The sequence below is a fragment of the Amblyomma maculatum genome, chromosome 3, assembly GCF_055883805.1.
Source record: "Amblyomma maculatum isolate TAMU_Amacu chromosome 3, ASM5588380v1, whole genome shotgun sequence".
Classification (NCBI taxonomy): Eukaryota; Metazoa; Arthropoda; class Arachnida; order Ixodida; family Ixodidae; genus Amblyomma; species Amblyomma maculatum.
The window spans coordinates 160,605,461-160,624,064 of record NC_139346.1 but is presented as its reverse complement, the minus strand read 5'-3'; the positions used below and the strand labels follow the sequence as shown (position 1 = coordinate 160,624,064).

At 48.1% G+C, this 18,604-nt stretch overlaps 1 protein-coding gene across 1 annotated transcript in view; it reads left to right on the top strand.

Moving 5' to 3' along the window:
- Nucleotides 1–18,604, top strand: part of Smg6 (Smg6 nonsense mediated mRNA decay factor) — a 99,190-nt gene that overhangs the window by 22,241 nt on the left and 58,345 nt on the right. Inside the window, exons 8-13 of the mRNA XM_084598410.1 lie at nucleotides 2,940–3,134; nucleotides 3,552–3,613; nucleotides 9,386–9,531; nucleotides 12,542–12,821; nucleotides 17,352–17,449; nucleotides 17,815–17,918. Of these exons, the coding sequence (XP_084454536.1) occupies nucleotides 2,940–3,134; nucleotides 3,552–3,613; nucleotides 9,386–9,531; nucleotides 12,542–12,821; nucleotides 17,352–17,449; nucleotides 17,815–17,918 (885 nt within the window). The remainder of the gene's footprint in view (nucleotides 1–2,939; nucleotides 3,135–3,551; nucleotides 3,614–9,385; nucleotides 9,532–12,541; nucleotides 12,822–17,351; nucleotides 17,450–17,814; nucleotides 17,919–18,604) is intronic.

Sequence of the window (18,604 nt, the reverse complement as noted above, 5' to 3'; positions counted from 1 at the left end):
CTGCACAGACCGTCCGGTGAAGTCCATGTGTACAGGCGCCTCTTGGGCTGTTGAAAATGAGTATTCGCTATGGTCAGGTTGTTTTCTTGACAAAACTCTACTAGCCTCTGCCCAGCTTCATTTGGCTCGCCAAGACCGAACTTGCCTATAATTCCGGATATTTCTTCACTCCCGACCTTAGCATTCCAGGCTCCTATTAGAAAAACGATGTCTGATGATGGGGTGCGGTCTAAAAGGCATTGTAGGTCCGCATAGAATCTCTCAACGTCAGCTTCTTCAGCAGCAGTGGTCGGTGCATAGACTTGGATAACTGTTACGTTGAAAGGCTGACCTTGGATCCGAAGTGAAATCATTCGGTCGTTTTTGGGGTTGTACCCTAGCACTGCTTTGCCCATTCTTCTGTTTACTATGAGAGCGACCCCATTCCTTCTCTTGGATTCGTGCCCACAAAAAAAGACATAATGGTCGCCGGAGTTAAATTCTCCCATTCCGGTCCAGTTGAGCTCGCTGATACCCAAGATATCAATGTTCAATCTGTCCATTTCTCGCTTGACGACATCCAGTTTACCTTGCGTCATAGATCTTACATTCCATGTTGCTATGTGATATATCTCCTTGCAACATCGGACTTTCCGGTCGCTTCCCGACACATCCACAACTGAGCGTCCTTTTGGCTTTAGCCCAGCCGCTTCATTCGTCCTGGAGCTACTAGGAATCGCCCTTTGTTCATCCCCAGTAACATGTGGGACGCCTTCCAACCTAGGGGGCTCATCTTCCGGCGCCATATCATTAATGGTATTGTGACTGGCCATAGGGTTTTCTTGGCAGGAAATACAGGAGTGGGTTGCCATTACCTTCTCCAGTGAATCACATTTTGTCAGAACTCTCTGCCGTGACCTGTCTATCTTGGGTGGCCCTACACAGCAGAGCTCACGACTTCATCGAGTTTCGCAAGCCCCTCCGCCACGACAAGGCAGTGATCCATGAAGGGGATCGCCTTCGTTCCCGTGACGTTCCAGCGAACCTACAAGCCTCGACGCAGCGCAGGGGGCCTAACGTGAGCTGCTCTGACAAGGGCCGATGGAGCGAAGCCCGTTCCGCAACGTGCTGCGATGCAGCCGCAGGCATGAGCTGTGCCTGCAATGCCTGCGAACCGTTCAGAGGAGCGTCGGAAAGCAGGCCAGGCCATTCAATGCCTCCCGAGCCCAGATGATGGCGTTCGTTCGAGAGGTATTCGGAGAGGACGTGCACATAGCCTGCACACAACAGCTCCAAGACGGTGAAGGTGACGGCGAAGAAATGTGGTTCCACTTTCGGGTGCGGCTTCTGGACTCCGAGGGACTATTTGACCCTAGCTACCGGCGGTACGCTTATTGTCGGCTTTGGGCAGACGAAGGGGGCGGCAAAGCAACGGAGGCACCCAAACGCAAGTGGTTCCCAGACTCCACGGTGGAGATTTCCGTAGAAGTTCCGGATCCATCGACGAGTAGTGTCGTCATCGAACTGCTGGCCAGAGATCCACACAACGTTTGGGACGCCCTGAGAAAGCTCGTTCGGCCCACGTCCTTGAGGACTTTCCTTTACTTTAGAAGTTACTTTAGAGACTTGCAAAAGCTGCCCGTAGTAGCAGAGTGTCTTTTGTAACCACCATGTCTTCTGTATGTAAAGTTGTTAACATGGCAAAGATAGGAAAACTAGTTCCAAACTATTTTTAAGTGTCGTTTATAACCGAGTGTCTCTCGTACCCTAGTCTTTTGTAACGAGATTTTACTGTATTAAGAGTGTGTCATCAACTTGAGTGGCAACAGTGGGGAACAAGTAGCCAAACCTAATGAAGCCAGTCCGTCGAGAGTCTCCGAGAGACGGGCGCCCAAACCACAAATAATTCATGATGGCACCTTTCGCAGCAGCTAAGCCCACTCCATCCAGGTTTGGTTAAAAAAACGAAGCAAAAAAAAAAAAGACCCCCCCCCCCCCCCCCCCCTTCTTCTCTTTTTATGCTGTCATCTACTAAAAACGAAACTTTTGGACTCCAGCATCGGCGAGCATGTGCTGCCAAGCGCGCTCACGCCGCCATTTTGGATTGGCTCGGATTGGCTTGGCTTTTGGCAGGGTGGGCGGCTTGCGTGCTCTGAGACTGGCATCAGTGCGGTTTTAATTTTCAGTAAACTTTTGACGTTCTTAATGGCCATTAACACTGATAACAGCCTTTCACTATTGTAAATTGCAGAATATGAATAATAATAGCTTTTTGTTGTGAATTATTCGTCTATGCTCATTATCATCAGCTACATTTTTGAGCCTCTTCATTTGTCAGGGAATTTGAAATGAAATAATCAGGGAAAATCTGGAAAAGTTAGGGATTTTTGCTAGACACCCTGACTTCGAATGATATGAACGGGTGAGCTGTGACCACACCCTCAAGCACCCCACCATGCCTGCGAGTCGTGCGGAATGCATTGCAGACAGAGTGCAGCCGCATATGGCTGTAAATAAATCCATTTCCTAAAAAGATCTGTGCAAGTGCAGTTTCTGTGCTTCTGCATTCTTTTCTGTTTGCTTGCTTTTGGTGGCACAAGTTTTCAATGGTACGTTACGAATATGTTCTTGGGACCCCGCGGGACTTATATAATCAGGATTTTCTTAATAAAATCTGCTGTGATCAGTGCTAGGTGGTGCACTACTTTTTCTTCTTTTTATTTTTCTTCTTTGCACCATTCTCGATAATCGGGAGTTGCAGAGGACAGAAAAGTTCTTCAATTTTGTGGTTTTAATTCATTTTTGATGATACCAGAGCATCAGTTTCAGATTAAGTGAGCTCAGATGGTTCTGTTTAGAGACGGAGCTTGAAAACGCCTCAGGCGATTAAACACCTATTAACCATGAAAATGTTGCATTACTGCCCTGCATAGTCGCCCTTTGTGTGTTAATCTGTTCAGTACGAGCACCTGGAGCGTAAGCGGTTGGAAGAAGAAGGCACCAATCAGCAGCCAGCCTTGGAGCGCCCGTGGGACGAGGAGCGGCTGGAGATCTGGATTCGGCCCGACGGATCCAGTTCCCATCGGAGCAGTTGCCGCCATGCGGACCAAGCATCACGGGAGCTGGAGCAGCTTGTGCAGCTCTCCACTATCGATGTGAGTGCAGGGGGAGAGAAGCTCTTAAATGTGAGGGGAGAGGAAGCTGGGTCCCATTGCAGCTTTTGCAAGGACCAGTAGCGACTGATGAACTTCATCCCTTTCATTTCCCCTTCACTCCCCTCTTTCCTGTCCACAATGCAGGCTAGACCACTGGAACCTTTCCTGATTGAACTTTTTGGCTTTACTTTTAATCTCCCTTTTTTGGCCATGATCTGACAAAGTACCAACAGTTGTGAAAGGCCACCTCTAGGATCAGTAGCTTGCATTGCGTTTAAAATGCAATTCAGCACAGCTGCTCTGTGGTAGTTGTCAGACTCTTTAAAAGTTTTCTGTATGAAGCCCTTCTTTGCTGGGCAAGTGTTACTACTGGCACTTTTTTTCTTTTTTAATTTTTGGTATTCTTTACCTTTGCAGCTCAACAAACGGTACATCTTGAGTTTCCTGCACGTTCACGGGAAGCTGTTCACCAAGGTTGGGTGAGTACCAGCCTCATCCATTTGGATGCAGTCCCTCTATCTTAGGGTACATGTTAATTTAAAGAAGTGCCACCTTAGATTAGATAAAGGCGAGAGTGTGACAAGGAGAGTTGTTTACATAAAAAGGAAGAATGGACAGTGCTGAAAAGAGTGGTTATCTCGCCAAGTACCAGGTTTTCTTGCGAAAAAAGAGATATGGCTGGCATGGCATTTCGATTTTATGTCAGGTGCTTGTCCTTACTACTCTCTCGTCTTTTTCTGCATTGGTGCTCTCATTGCACAAGTCTAGTCTGCTTATAACATACCTAGTCAGTGGGAATCTGAAATTGATTAGCTTTCTCATCTATTTCATTGTATCTTTCGTTGCGGAGTCTCTTTTGACTTTGGGACCAGCAAGGCTGAGAGTGCAGCCAGCGTTTTCTGCGTGCCTGTGCTCTCGCTTCGAAGGAAAGAGTGTGCACGTAATCCGCCTTTTGCGGGAGGATGTGGCGCCATCATGCGGGAGCGGCGAGAAACACATTGGGCAACAGTTTAGCAGACATGAAAGCGCACCATGCGAAATGTCCACGCCAACGCAGGTAGAAAGTGAAAGCTCCCCGCTTGGTTGTCTTCGGGGCGGAAAGTAGTGACAGTGATTGCAGTATCATGTTCACGCAGTGTGGAGGAATGTTTCAGCATTTTCACAGTCCACTCATAACGCATGCATGTACTCTCTTCGTATTGTAAGAGCGTGTAGCACGGGCCATGGCGCGGGCTGTGTTCGACGTGACAGATCGAGACGCTCACAGCGTGCAGATTGACGGTAGACTTAAATTTACTGTAAAAAAAAAAAAAAAAAAAAAATATTCGAAAGGAGAGCGCGGAGGCAGAGAGAGAGAGAGATATCAAAGGGCAAAGCAGCCAGGGGTTTGTTGATGCTACAGAGCTAGGTGGAATCGTCTCCTGTGACTTACGAACGCCGCATATGCGCGGGGCATCTTGAGTTACCGAGCACAATGCGGTCACCGCGACGCCGGCATGTTGCAATGTGCGTCGCTTCCTCTTCACGTCATCTACAAGCGCGCAGCTATAGGCTCCCAAAGCATCGCTGGGCGGCGCTGCGGCTCCTGATGGGCAACGCCATCTGTGGCAGAAAAACACACACTGGGACGCCGCCGGCTGGGCTCGCTGCCTTCGCGACGTGCGGCGCGCGCTTTCTCTCGAACGAGCACGCGCCCTGACGCGCATCGCAACATGCCGCCTGCATTCCGTCTTGATTATTGGACAACCTGCCGCGTATTTCCATGGAAGAAACGTAATTATAAGCGATAAGATTTTTATTCACGTCAGCGCTGTAGAGCAGACGACAGACGGCGATGAGTAAATATTGATTGTGAATGCATTTCCCACGTCAGCGAAAACGTAGGAAGTTTATCTCGAGGTAAGTCGGCTATGCAACTATATTGTCGTATATAATATGTTTAAAAACTGCGGAAGTATTATCAGTACTCTGAGGTAAAGTTGCTCGCTTGTTGATTATTGTTTTGGCCTGTAGCATGAGATCTATATATGGTTTTGTTTTTATTATTACGATGTTACTAAAGCAAATCTTGCAGTAGAAGAATAAGCTATAGTCCGAAGGAGATGTTTCTTCAAAGGCACGAACGTTAGCAGTCTCAAAAGCACATGCGTGCTCCGCGCGCTGCACGCGACATAACCGGCTCGCTGGCTCGGAAGGAAGGTGAAATCCAAGCTTGTACTACAATCGTGCTTTATTTCGGTTCTTACTAAATGGTAGTGCTTCATTTATATTTGGTTTACATTTACGAAACCTGTGACGCGAATAGGGTGCTCCATGCGAGTATATGTCAATCGAGCCATAACTAGGATCGCTTTCGTATTGCACTTCCAACATATTTTGGTTATGAATAATAATAATGTTGGTTCATGTATTGGCCAATTTGCGGAAATCTGTAAAAGCGGCTCAGCCAAGCATATTTTCCACCCCCCCCCCCCCCCCCCAAAAAAAAAAAAAAAGCCTCGTTCCTAGATATTTTCTTGGTCATAGGGCACATTCACACATCATTATCGATCGCAGACGTCGCACGCTGGACATCTGTTGATTTGGTTGCTTTCAGAGCGCTCGCAAAGCAGGGAGAGAGCACAGAAAATCGGCAAAGCAAGACACGCGCGGAGCGAAGAGCAGGATAATCCTCTACCCCCTTCACTTCGTATAGATGGTGTTAAACCATTGTACTCTTTTGATGCCTCTCTAAGACGTCTTTGTCAACTGTCGAACATTTCTGAGTTTATGGAGAAGGGGAAAATTGGCCCTTTTCGTTTCCACAAAGAACGCGAGACTTCTCGGAATGCTGTCATGCGGTTTGAAAACAGATCTTATGGAAACGCTTCCAATGAAATCTGCAAAGTTCCACACGTGAGTCTCGTCGTTTGGCGCTTCGCTTACTATTGTGGCTACCCATGACACAATGCTACTTAGTACCTCCATTTCGCATCAGCGGAAGCGTTTTTGTATCGCCAAATAACCGCCAGGCGCTACTCGATCGCCGCACGTGCACAGGAAGCTAGCGGAGCGTCTGCTCCGGCGACGTCCCATCGTTTCACATTTCGCCACCATGCCAGGAATGCGGCGCTGCCATCGCGCGGCGAAACTTGAGCTTGGGTTCCCTATAGAATTTCATCTGCGAAGCTTGGTACACCTCCTGAACAGGGCATTGTCCGGGCCGGAACGCACAACAGAAGCCTGCAGGAAACACGTGGCATTTTTCTGGCAATGGATGATTCAGCGCTGTATCCGGTTTCTGCCCCCAGAAGGGATGTGGTCGCAGTTATGAAAAGGTTCTCGATGTACAGAGAATGGTCAATGTGTTGTGAAAGGATCCATCACCTTTCTGCCTCAGCAGCGATTTCTGCGGAATCAACGACCTGGTGACACATGCGCACCTCCTACATATCGGATGCACGTATCGGTCAGGAACAAACGCAGTTCTACGTCCAGAGCGCTCCACTTCGCAAGTGAACGAGCATGAACCCTCCAGGAAACTCATTTGTGCCGGGTGGTTTTCTTGCTGTTGCAGACGGTTGGACGAAGAAGACAACTTTCAAGCGTTCTAACGAAGTGCAGCTGATTGCCTACACCGAAGCAACGAAATCCGAATGCTTTAGTGAGAACGAAGGCGAGCCTGTAAGGTAAAAAAAAAAAAAAAAAAAAAAAAAAAACCACCGTGCATCGTGCAAGAGTGCTCTGAGTGGCAAAAACACAGATACTACAGGTATATATGCATCTAAAGAAAATATGCATGATGAAAAGTGCCTACTGGAGTTCGCACCCAGTCTGTAACGCACCAGTGATAACTTTAATGAGGATTTCTTCGGTGGGTGTTTGCTTTATGTGCGAAAGGGCCAGGTAGCGCAGATATCACAGGCGGCTGTGTGCACTAGACTTTAATATTTAGCATGTTTTATCGCGACTGCAACCTGATTAACAAGAAGAAAAAAAATGCGCCGTTTGTTGTGATGCACCGCCGTTCGTGAGCCTCATGACTAGCTCAACCACTCTGCTCGCTACCGGCGGTGCATCACAACAAACGCCGTATTTTTTCTTCTTGTTAGTCAGGCAGCAGTCGTGATAAAACATGCTAAATATTACGGTCTAGCACACAAAGCCACCTGTGATATCTGCGCTATCCGGCCTCGTCGCACATAAACCAATCATGCACCAAGCAAATCCTCATTGCAGCTATCACTGGTGCGTTACAGGCTTTCATCATGCACATTTCCTTTAGGTGCATACCTGTAACGAAGTGTTTTTCGCACAGTCGAGAGTACGCAGTCGGCTGCTAAGGTTGCCCATTCACATCTTGACACTTGGTAGTTGTGATTCAAGCTTCACATTATTGTTGGTTGCGGCTCGCCGAAGGGAACCTGAAAAACCGCGTCTTTCATCCTGGCACACCTCGATCGGTAACCGTACACGGCAGATGTGGTTGGCATCGCTTTGCCAAGCCTGTGACGGTCACCATGCCGCCAGCCACCGTGCACTAGCGGCGACGAGAAACGGCATCGACGCCGTCCAATGTGTTTCCATCTGTCGCCGCTAGGACTTTGCGCATGCACAGAAAACTCGCGCAAAAGGTGGATTAGGAGCGCAAGTTTTTATTACACAGAAAGCTGCATTATCTAACATCGCACTAATCCCCGGACCTCGCCATAAACTCATAGCCCTTTGGTGGTGTCAAAGGTAATCGCACAATCCGGACTAATGAAAAGAATTACAAAAAAGTGGGGAAACTCATTTACTGCCATCCAAAGAACTGGTCCAGCATACCCTGAATACATTTCGCTATATTGCGGCCTCAGTGGAGTCGAACTGGACTGACTGAATTTCTGGCCGAGCTCCAAGCTCCTGAGGAATCTCCATATAGTGTCGACCGCTGCAATGGCTGCTGCGGCATTCACTGCCTTTAGGGCGCAACCAATGTCTCTGCAATCACCGTGAGAGGTGTTGTCTGTCATGGTCACTTCCATGATGTTCTCGGCAGCTTCGTCTGTCATCAAGTGCCCCATGGCAACAAGGTTGGCGATGGTGAAAACAGTCTGTGTGGCCCGGAAACACAAGCTAAAACAGGTTAATGGGCTTCCACAGCTGTTCCAAGCAGGTTTGTTTCAGCGGCATAATCAGCTATTGCAGCAGTGACAAGCACAGCAGCTTTGTCGCCAGCAGGCACCACAGTCATGGCCAGATGGCTTGGGCACCCATCTTGGCTGCAACAGGTGGTTGGTTCGAAACCCACTGTGCGACACCCACCAGTAAAAACGAGCACAAGCGTCCCCTGGCCCGGCACCCGGCTCTCACAGGGGTGTGCGCTTGGGAGAGGCTCTGGAATCACTGCAGTCCTGGGCAGGTCCTGATTTCTGGCTGTCAGATTTTGCGAGAAAAAAAAAAGAAAGGGCCATGTATGGACTTCTTCCACACGAGGCGGCCTTATGGCCGAATGCCAGACCGGGACCCTGGTGCTCGGCTCTTCTGGGGTGAAATGCTTGGGAAAGGGGTCATAGTGGACCAAAAAAAGTTGCACCAATGGGTCAGTGATTCATTCCGTTATATCAGACAACCATAAGTCTGCCTCGTGCGGCCGAATTCTATACAAATTTTATAAAAAACATTAGGATATGGCTGTTCCCAGAAGCTGATTGGAGGGCGTTTTTTAAGGATGATTGCATGGGTATGAGGGCTGGAAATTAAGAAAAAGATCTGCACAAATTCACCCCTAAACGTTGCACCTCAACGTATGTCTAGCATGTCTAAAATTTGTTGCAATTTACTCCTCCACTGCAGTCAGTAAAGTAGAATCTTGCTGATATAAACTTCACATCCTCGTGAAAAATAATTGTCACTGATAATTATCAGAAAACAAGTAAAATTTGCATTCTGAAGCGTAAGAAATACACAGCAGGTGAAGTTTTTCTATGTCTTCGCCAGTGTTCATTGTCTGTGTTGTGTACTGTGCAGCCGTCAACTGCAGTGTCGCCGTTGTATGTTCCGCATGCCAACATTTACTGCTCGCCAGTGAGAATTGTACTCTCCATTGAAGACTTGCAGTGGTACGACAGTTAGTTCAGCGTAGTTAAATCTTTGTGTGTGATGCACAGTGCACTCAAACTGAGCAAGTTCATGAATTCAGCATAGATTTGTTCTTTTGCAGTGTCTAGTCAGTTAGCCATTGTGTTCTGAAGCTCGTGTACAGCTTGGTATCCTCCTTTGGCACGCAGCATGGAGACCTTCCCGGAGACTGCCCGGCGTATGCTGATGGAGTTCCGGTGCCTGCTCCAGAGGACGCCTGCAGCCATCACCCACTCACGTCATCTGCAGCTGCTCGCCATCAACATGTTCACCGTGGCCAATACCTCACTGAAAGGTAATGCGCCAGCAGCTGCTGCTGCCTGATGTCCAGGTCATTTTACACAAGTAGCTCGTCGACTTTTTAAAAAGTTGGTCCAAAGGAAACGCGAGGTGCGATGTTGCTTGACAGCTGCACTGCGCATTGCGTATCGTGTCAATGCACGCTTGAGCGCTGCTGAGGCTTTGTTCCTGCCCCCAGTAACTGCTGCCAAAGCTGCAACCCTTGGACCAAGGGATTATTGCTAACTTCTAGGTCCACTACCGGTATCTAGCTGTAGAGCGCCTTCTGAATGTCGGACAAAAAAGTGTTTTCATGTGCACATATTTTTTCTTACATTTTACTGTTTATTGGAAGCCAATAGACAATAATAACTGCCTGCGACAATTGCTGTGACCTTGAATGCACTGCCCCGTGCACCGTATTTTGCCTGGTGCCGAATTGCAGGACTCGCTCTAAAGTTTTAGAGCCTGAGGTCAAAATGACGACACTGTGACGCCTCAGCGAGACGTCAGCGCATGACGAGAATCGGAATTAACCAATTATTGCCAGGGTGCTGCCCCGGGCCGCTTGTTTTCACGGCAAGAGTTTTATTCACACGTCAAGGAGCCGTTTGCTAACTTTTTTGTAGATATGGTGTGTGAACAACTAAAGCTTTATTTTTTCAAGAAGCCGCATTTCAAGTTCAGCATCATCAAAAAAATCAAGAAGCAGCTACAGTTTGGGAATTAAACGGTCTCGTGGGTAACTTCTGTTGCCGTGAGGGCACGCTGACAGAGGTCAACAAATCGTACAAATGGCGCCCTTCAGTAAAACAGCTGCTTCCACAGCTAGTGCCGGCTTTTGCGCATCGTCTGAAGTCGAGGTACTGTACAATGGTCCTAAATGCACGGAGAAATCATATCGAAAGCAGTGTTATCGGGGCTTTGTTTATTTTTCTTTAAAAAACAAACAAAAGACAGATCAACTGCGGAGCATGCTCGTTGTGCAAAATTGACTTTCATGTCCGCACGACAGTCTCACACACAAATGCTTCAGTTAGAACAAGCACAGGGAAAAGCAACGCGGTTGAGCATACACTACCAACTTCGCTCATTTTCATTCGTTTTGTACTGTATGTCGCTTTTACCTCTGCGTTTTGCTTTGAGTGCACTGCGGAGCCCAACTAGCCCTCAGCGCGAACTTTGCAGCAGTTGAGTTCAGCCATTTGACGCACGCACTTGCTCACCAGCGGTTATGGGAGGTCGACTACCTGCGGAAACTTGAAATCCTCCGGAGGCAAAAAAGAAAAAAAGATTGGAGCACGCATGACACAGCCGCACCGACACAGCGGTTTTCGCATTTTCAAGTCGAAATAGGCGTCAGAACAACTCGCCGAACAAGTAGAACGCTTTCTCACGCACCACCCTTTGTTGTTGCTGCTTCAGCGCCGCAGCCACCACTCACACCACTCCACTGCGGACACCACCGCTGCCATTTTTGCTCTAAAAGATTTTAAACCGCCTCATCACGCTCTACAAAATTGGTCTAAAACTACGGGCATGATTAGGTGTGCGACGTCATCTGCTTTTTCGCCTCCGCGATGCAATCGCGGCATCCCGTGATGCAACTTTTCAAGATGGTGGTGGCGACCAATAAGAGCGGGCGTTTTAGAGTGCTCTCAATTGTAGAGTGGTCCATAATTCCGCCCCTGGAACCACAAACACATGGAGCTCCAGTGATGCTAAGTCATCTTGTGCGCTTTGTGTTCGCAGGACAAGGTTACACTGTGCAAAAGCAAAAAAAAATAAAAATAAATAAATAAAAGGGGGCTGCACCCACATTAATGGTGCATTTCCTTGCGACAAAGTGGCGAACATCTGCTCGGGCGCCTGATGTCACTAAGCCTAATTTGCTAGCTGCTACAAAGGTGCTTTGATTCTAGTCACAGTCAGTCATAAAATGTTCAATGTTATCGGCTCACTGTGGTACATTAACCTCATATTAAAATGAGCTACATTAGCTTCTCGATGATGCAAGTCTCGTGGGGCCATGAAATTATTCAAATCAGCCAAAATTTCACAACATTGAAGCGAACAAGTTCTGCATCCTGAAGCATGGGAAATACATTCACAGATCATGAATGGCAGTCACGACATGCACAGCAGGTTAGGAAAATGCGTCTGTTGTGACATCTGTTATGACACATGTTGTGATAACTGCCAAGTCTGTTAAATAGTGCGCACTGTTGCAGGGAGGTGATGGCCTTTTAGCCATTCAGACTGCCAGCTTGTTTACCTACATTTTAATGGGAGCAGGGGCCCTCCCAGCAAACTTAGAAGCATGCCGTGCTGCTTCATAGGTGCCGGCGAAAAGATGTAAAGGGAGACATTGCACTCAAGGGGGGGCATGCTGGGTTATTCCTTGGCACATATTGATTGAGGTTCGGGAACCCATGGTCTTAAGCGTTCGTGATCTGTCAGAAAATAGCAGGTACGCATGGGAAACTGTGCATGGCATTGCAAGCAAGTGCGGGGGCCTTTTTGTGAGTACGCATGAAACCTTTTGGCTTTGATGCTTGATATGTCTACCTCGCTGGTGCGTACCCGTGCAGTGTTTCGCCTGTTTTTACATTCTGTTTACATTGATTAAACCTCCGTGAACTGGGAATGTAGACGTGCTTCTTTTGTCATAGACGCTTAGTTGACAGTGGTATTGCGTGCATTGTTTTTACTCTCATCCTAGGTACTTTCAAGGCTCGCAGCAACCAAAGTCTTTTTTTTTTTTTTCGCCTCGTTGGGGTGGTGCAGTGGTTACGGCGCTCAACTACTGTTCCCAAGGGTGCGGGATTGAATCCTAGCCTCGGCGGCCGCTTTTCATTGGAGGCGAAAAGCAAGGCGCCTGTGTGCTGTGCGATGTCAGTGCACGTTAAAGAACCCCAAGTGATCGAAATTTCCCGAGTCCTCCACTACGCCGTCTCTCATAGCCTGAGTCACTTTGGGACATTAAACCCCACAGAAGAAACTTTTTTTTTTTTTCATGCATGCAGTGTGCAACCTGGACCCTGACTGCCGGTCGCTGCTCCAGGAGCAGAGCCTGCAGGTGGTGCTTGCCCACGTGGCCATTATGCTGGAGAGGGCCACGCAGCTGCTGCAGCAGAGCTCCTCCTCTTCCTCCCCGTCTTCCACACCGGACTCCTCGTGCCCCCAAGTAACCCTGTCGGACGACTTGGCCGACCTGCTGCCTGCCCTTAAGGTGTGGACTGACTGGATGTCTTGCCAAAAGCGGCTCTGGATGCCCCCACCCTCACCCTGCGAGTACAACACAAGGTACTTGTGCTGCAGCGGGCACTCTTGTTCTTTCCTGGGCTCTCTCTTCAGGGGCTCTCAGAAAGTTACTTCAGCCTTGGGGCCAAACCTATTTTTTCTTTTTTTTTTTGTTGAATTTCCTTTATGTATGATGACAGTTTAATGTCAAAAGAGCCATAATTTAGTGTAAAGAACGGGCGTGAATTTGATATGCTTTCTGCCTTTTCACAAACAAGTGGAGGTTTTAGCATATTGGTTTAACAGAGGCATTTTCGAAGCATCATCGCTAAAATGTTCAATAACAAGTTATCTGTGAATATGTGCAGCTTTCTGTAATTGTTACTGCAGGTAAAACACAAAAAACTGAAATGTCCATAAAAAAAAAAAAATTAACACTTTCCTGTCTGCGGGAAAAAAAAGTGGTTTATGGGTGGTGTCATTAATATTTTTTTTTTCTTTAACAAAACTTGCTTGGTACAGGAGTGTCTAGTATCAAATTTTAGAAAAGGAAAAAAAAAGCTATCAGCAAAAAATTGTAGGTAAAAAACAAACACACAAAAGCATCAAAGTTTCTTGACAAAAAATTTTCAAAATGTATGTTTTTTACTACAGGGACCAATGCAACATTGCTGCAAATTCTAGCTTTCTGTGTACAGTATTCGCTCAGTTTGGGAAAGAAAACAGTAGTCGAGGTTGATTACATCGAGGTCGACCCCTGGCTGTCCTCTAGTGGAAAACAGGACTCCCTGCGCTGCTAGTGGCAAGTAATACTACCCAAAAGATGTCACCCTGCAGATAACAGTTGTGACTTTCAAAACATTTATCTCTTCCGATCAGCGTTCAGCAAAGGCAGAACTTTTCGGGGGCGAAAGCATAACTGTCAACATTCCGGGTCAGTTTGACATAGTTTTGCTGTCAGTGCTAAAGTCTGAAGAACTGAATTCATCTTCCCAGTCAGCACTGCTGCTGTTCGCATCCAAAAATGAGCTGTTCGATGGATCTTCTGTGGAAACGCGTGGTTTCCGCGCAGCAGAAGCGTGCGACGTCGACGCCACAATGTAAACAAGGAGCACCGATCACCTGATTCCGGTGACCATCTGGACGGGTGCAGCATGGCGGAAAAAAATAAAACCAAAAGCAAAACTGAAAAAAAGGATTCTTCTATTTCCCACTTGACACCACTTGTCAAGAAGCGCTTAAAAAGCGGGAAAATTCAAATCGTGAAGCCATCGATAGCGGGCTATCGATGGGAGTAACCGCAAACAAGAAAGTGTTAAATAAATTAAAACATGCTTTTTTCCACGCCCTCTTCACAAGGTGATATAACAGGCATAGCTTCGTCATCGTGTCGACTATAAGAACATTGACCGAGTGGGGAATCTTTAGGTGGTGAAAAGGGCTGAGAGACCAGCTTCGAGGGGTCACTTCCTTTCCGGGGTATTTCACGCACTGCGCAATGTGCTTAGAAAGGCGAGTGACTTTGGGAAGAGTGTAGCTGTTGCTGCAGTACATGCAGATTTTGGATCTTGGTTTCCCACCAGCGGTCTCCCCAACTGTAAATGCACCCACAAGTCGCAAAACTAAATATAGTTTCAGAATCATCTTCCCCACACAGCTTTAAATGAGGACTTTCGAAACAGTTATGTACAGGTGTACAATGTAAAGTCACAATACAAAAATAGCAAGCACCGAAACGCCAGAAACTGCACTCGGGCAACCCATACAATGATGCTTCACTGAGGGTGGTGCGAGCATACGGCTCTCGCCATTCCGCACTTCGGTTTTGTGCTGATAACAGCCCTTTCATGTGTTCTGCGTGCCGCAGCCAGCATAAGTCACGTGTTTAGTGTGTGTACCATGTATCCTAAGCGAAGCAGATTAAACGGGTAGTCTTCCTCCTGCGCTCGCCGAGAGCATGTTAGCATGGCCGCTCCGCTAAGCACCAAATGCACGGTGTTGAGTGATGTCACTACGAATACAACAGTGTTCGCATTCTATGCCGCGTGTTGCCTAAAATTTATTTCTGTGCATTTTTTCCTGTGAAAATTTGGTAATTTTTTTTTACTGTGCCAAAGAAATAAAAAAAGTCATTTTCTTAATTTTTTGTTCCTTTTTTCGCACTTTGCATCGCTACTTCTGCCATTTAGGGGACCCTATTTCTTCATTGTTTTGTCACTGGTGTCATTCTCAATGCCACTAAAAACCCGTTCTCCATGCCGAGGATTGTTACTGGCAATAAAACTTAGGTTTAAGGGTACGGCCCTGAAATAAAGCAACAGTCTTATGTCTACGACTGAAAAAGAGGAGGTATGTCCACAGCTCAGCCCAGCGCGTGCTGATTTGTTTAGACCATCAGGAGCGGTTTTTACTGGCACGTTTCAAGGCATCTGAGAGGACATTAGTAAGGAGTGGCTGATTCTGTGGCATGTGCTAGATGCTTCACAATAGTGACAGCACCACACCATGCCACGAAATTTTCCTCCTCTCGTGCGAGTTCATCGTCTAAGCCGGGTCGGGCCGGGTCGTCAATGCAGCTTCACCTCCGGGAGCTGCATTGATCAGTTTTCCGGGAGTGGGCTAGAGAAGTGAGGGGACGAGGAACGGTGAGGTAGGGGCGAGCGGGAACGGCGGGTCTGGGGAGACGGCGATCGGCTGGACATGCGCGGGGATGGCGGGTTAAAGTCATGAGAGGGCATATCACGGAGAGAGGTTGGGTGTGGTCCGTAGGCGGTGCTGCGATCATGATAGTAGCGAGGTCGAGGTGGCGGAACCCAACGGCTGCGGCAATGGCGAGAAATGTGGCCAGCACGTGAGCAGTTGAAGCAGATGGGTCGGTTGTCGAAGGTCCGCCATTCTTCTGGGTTGCGGTAGCGTCGGGTAGATTCGGGGTTTCGCGTCGGGAAGCGCGCAGTCGGAGCCGCAGCAGTTACCACCGGAACGGTGGGCTGGACAGATGGCTGTGCGGACGGCTGACCAGAGCTGTGGCTTACGCTCGCATTAAGGCCCACGTTCGCGAATTCTTGCCGAACGACAGCTTGGATCAGTGCTATAGTAGCATCCGCCGGCTGAGGTGTGAATGCGACGGGGGCCATTGCCTCCAGCTCTCTGCGAACGATCCTGGTCAAGTTTGGCTCATGGGACGGCTGCTGCAGTGTTGGCAGATCTTCGCACGAAGACGTAGCAACTGTGTTTGGCAGGCGGTCGAAGCGGGGAGCAATACGACGATGTTTAGCTTGCTCAAACCGCCGGCATACCTCGAGGACGGAGTCGACCGTCGTACAATCTTTGCAAAATAGAAGGTTAAAAGCGTCGTCAGCAATGCCCTTTAAGATGTGGCCCACCTTGTCGCACTCGGGCATGGCGCTGTTCACTTTGCGGCATAGAGCTAGTACGTCTTGTATGTACGACAGATATGATTCGGTCGACGACTGTGCTCGCGATGCCAGGTCTTTTTTAGCGCCGAGCTTGCGTCCGATGGGCTTGCCAAAGAGATCCCGAAGCTTCTCTTTGCACATGTCCCAGGATGTTAGATCTTCTTCGTGCGTCTCGAACCAGACACGCGCCGTACCAGCCAGGTAGAAAATGACATTTGCAAGCATCAACGTTGCGTCCCATCGGTTGTGCTTACTGACTCGTTCGTACATAGCGAGCCAGTCTTCGACGTCGATGTCACCAGTGCCGCAAAAGGTTCCCGGATCACGAGGCTGCGCAACGACGACAGTGGGCGCTGGTTGTGCCGCTGTAGAGGTAGCTGCGTCGGACTGCATAGTGCTAGCACCAAGTTGGCGGCCACTACGGAGATCCAGCTTGTGGTATTGGTGCTACCCAGCACCTCCACCAAGATGTTACGAGGCACGTCAAGATATTAGGAGGCGATGGTACGTCGTAGCCGCAACAGTTCACCGTCAGGGACACACTCACAGGAGAACCAGACGTAGCTGCAGCGTCATCTTTCTCTACTAGCCCAGCACTTCGTCATCGTCTCTTTCACTGCGTACCGTAACAATATCATCGTCCCACTTCCTCACCCACTCTACTTGGCAGATTTAGTTCCTGCAAACTTCGTTCTCTTCCCAAAAATGGGAAGGTCGAGCTCCCAAAGATGGGAGGTCGTTGTGACATGACTACGGAAATCCAGCTCAAATTGCCGACGGTGCTTGACATGATTCACAGAGGGGAATTCGGGGACACGGTCCAGCAGTGGCAGAAAGGCTGGGTGTTCTGTATTTCTGTGCAAAGGGGTTATTTCCAAGGTGATGGTGTGTGAACATAGATAAGGTGCTTTATTGTAAATAGAGCTAGTCTTTGAACTTTCGATGCCACTCCGGGTTGTCATTTGCTTCATTGACAATGTGGTGCCTTGAGTTGATTGTGTGCGCTGTACTAATTCGGATCCTGGTGTAATGTTGGCCACTACAAAGGCACTGGTTGCATTAACATCCACAGATTTGGAAGGGAGCATGCTATGTTGCTTTCAAATGCTCTTGTATGAACTTGTGTGCTCTTGCATGCAGTTAACCAGATGCTTTATTTTCTGTTTCTTTGTTTTAGTGTAAAAGGAAATGTCTGGACAATGCTGGCCGACCTTCTGACAGTTCTGCGAAAGCTGAACTTTAACGATGTGACCTTCTACAAGGAGCCTGGAGAGGGTAGGCGCCTTCTGCTTGCATTCTACAATTTGAGGTAGTAAAGCAAGATGACATGATAGATTTCTTTTCACTTGATAGCACGAACTTCGAACATTGTTAGTTTCACGGCTAGAATTCAGATGGTACGCTTTGAGGAGCACCTCATGCCAGTTATTACTGGAGTGGTGAAGCGTCGTCAGTGGGATGACACTTCCTGAAGCATACCGTCAGCGGTTACAGTTACTGAGAAGCCTTTGAAAGGTTGAAAATGCACATTGGTTTCCAGCAATTGAAACACGAGGGAAGGAGAAACCAGCATTAATCTGTGGTGGCTTGTTGATGCCTGCAGCAACGAAACGTCTTCTGCCCTTGTGCCTGCATTGCAGATCGCGAGCTTGTGACACTACCTGAAGATGCCTCTCTAGCCAGTTTCGTGCCCCTGCTCGGTGCCCCTCAGGAAGTATTCTACGTCCAGGTGCCTTGCGATAAGGTGAGTCCCCAGATGGTGTCAAAGCGTGCTCTGGTAGCTGGTTGAAACATTGGTTCTCGCTGCCACGTGTTAATGAACTGCGTTTCTAGGCTTGCACGCCAGGTTGTTGTGGGCTCACAAACGGTGGTGGTCAGTGTCCAGGCTCACTTGGGCGACAGCAAACCTCTCATTTAAGAGAACAAGTTTAAGAGGACAGGTTTTATATTGTCCAGAGTAAGCTTAGAAGAAGACAAAAACTAACAACACTCTTGAACATGTGGATTCAACTCTGTTAAAGCACTGCGGTACTGGAAAAGGTGTGCAGATCTGACCCATTTTGTAGCAAGTGATGTCTCAGAATACAGTGTCGCGCTGCAGGAGGTTCATGCAAGATGGTTGGCCTATCCTCTTCCTCTCCAAGACCAGCTGTGTCGTTTCACAAAGTTTAAAGAAGTAACAATAAAAGGACCGTTTCCCCGCCATGCCCTAGCACTTTACTGGACCATTAAATCATTTGGTGCGATTTTGGCCATGCCATTGGCTGTCAGTGTGTTGTGCGTCTGTAGCTCGTCTGTTCTTTCTGCGACATGCAGATCTCGTGGGTTTTTGTGTTCGGTAAGCTTTAATGCACCTTTCTGCACTTCGTTTCAATGGATGCCAAGAAGAAATTTAGTTTTCTGTAAGGAGTCCGCTGCAAAGTCTAGCAT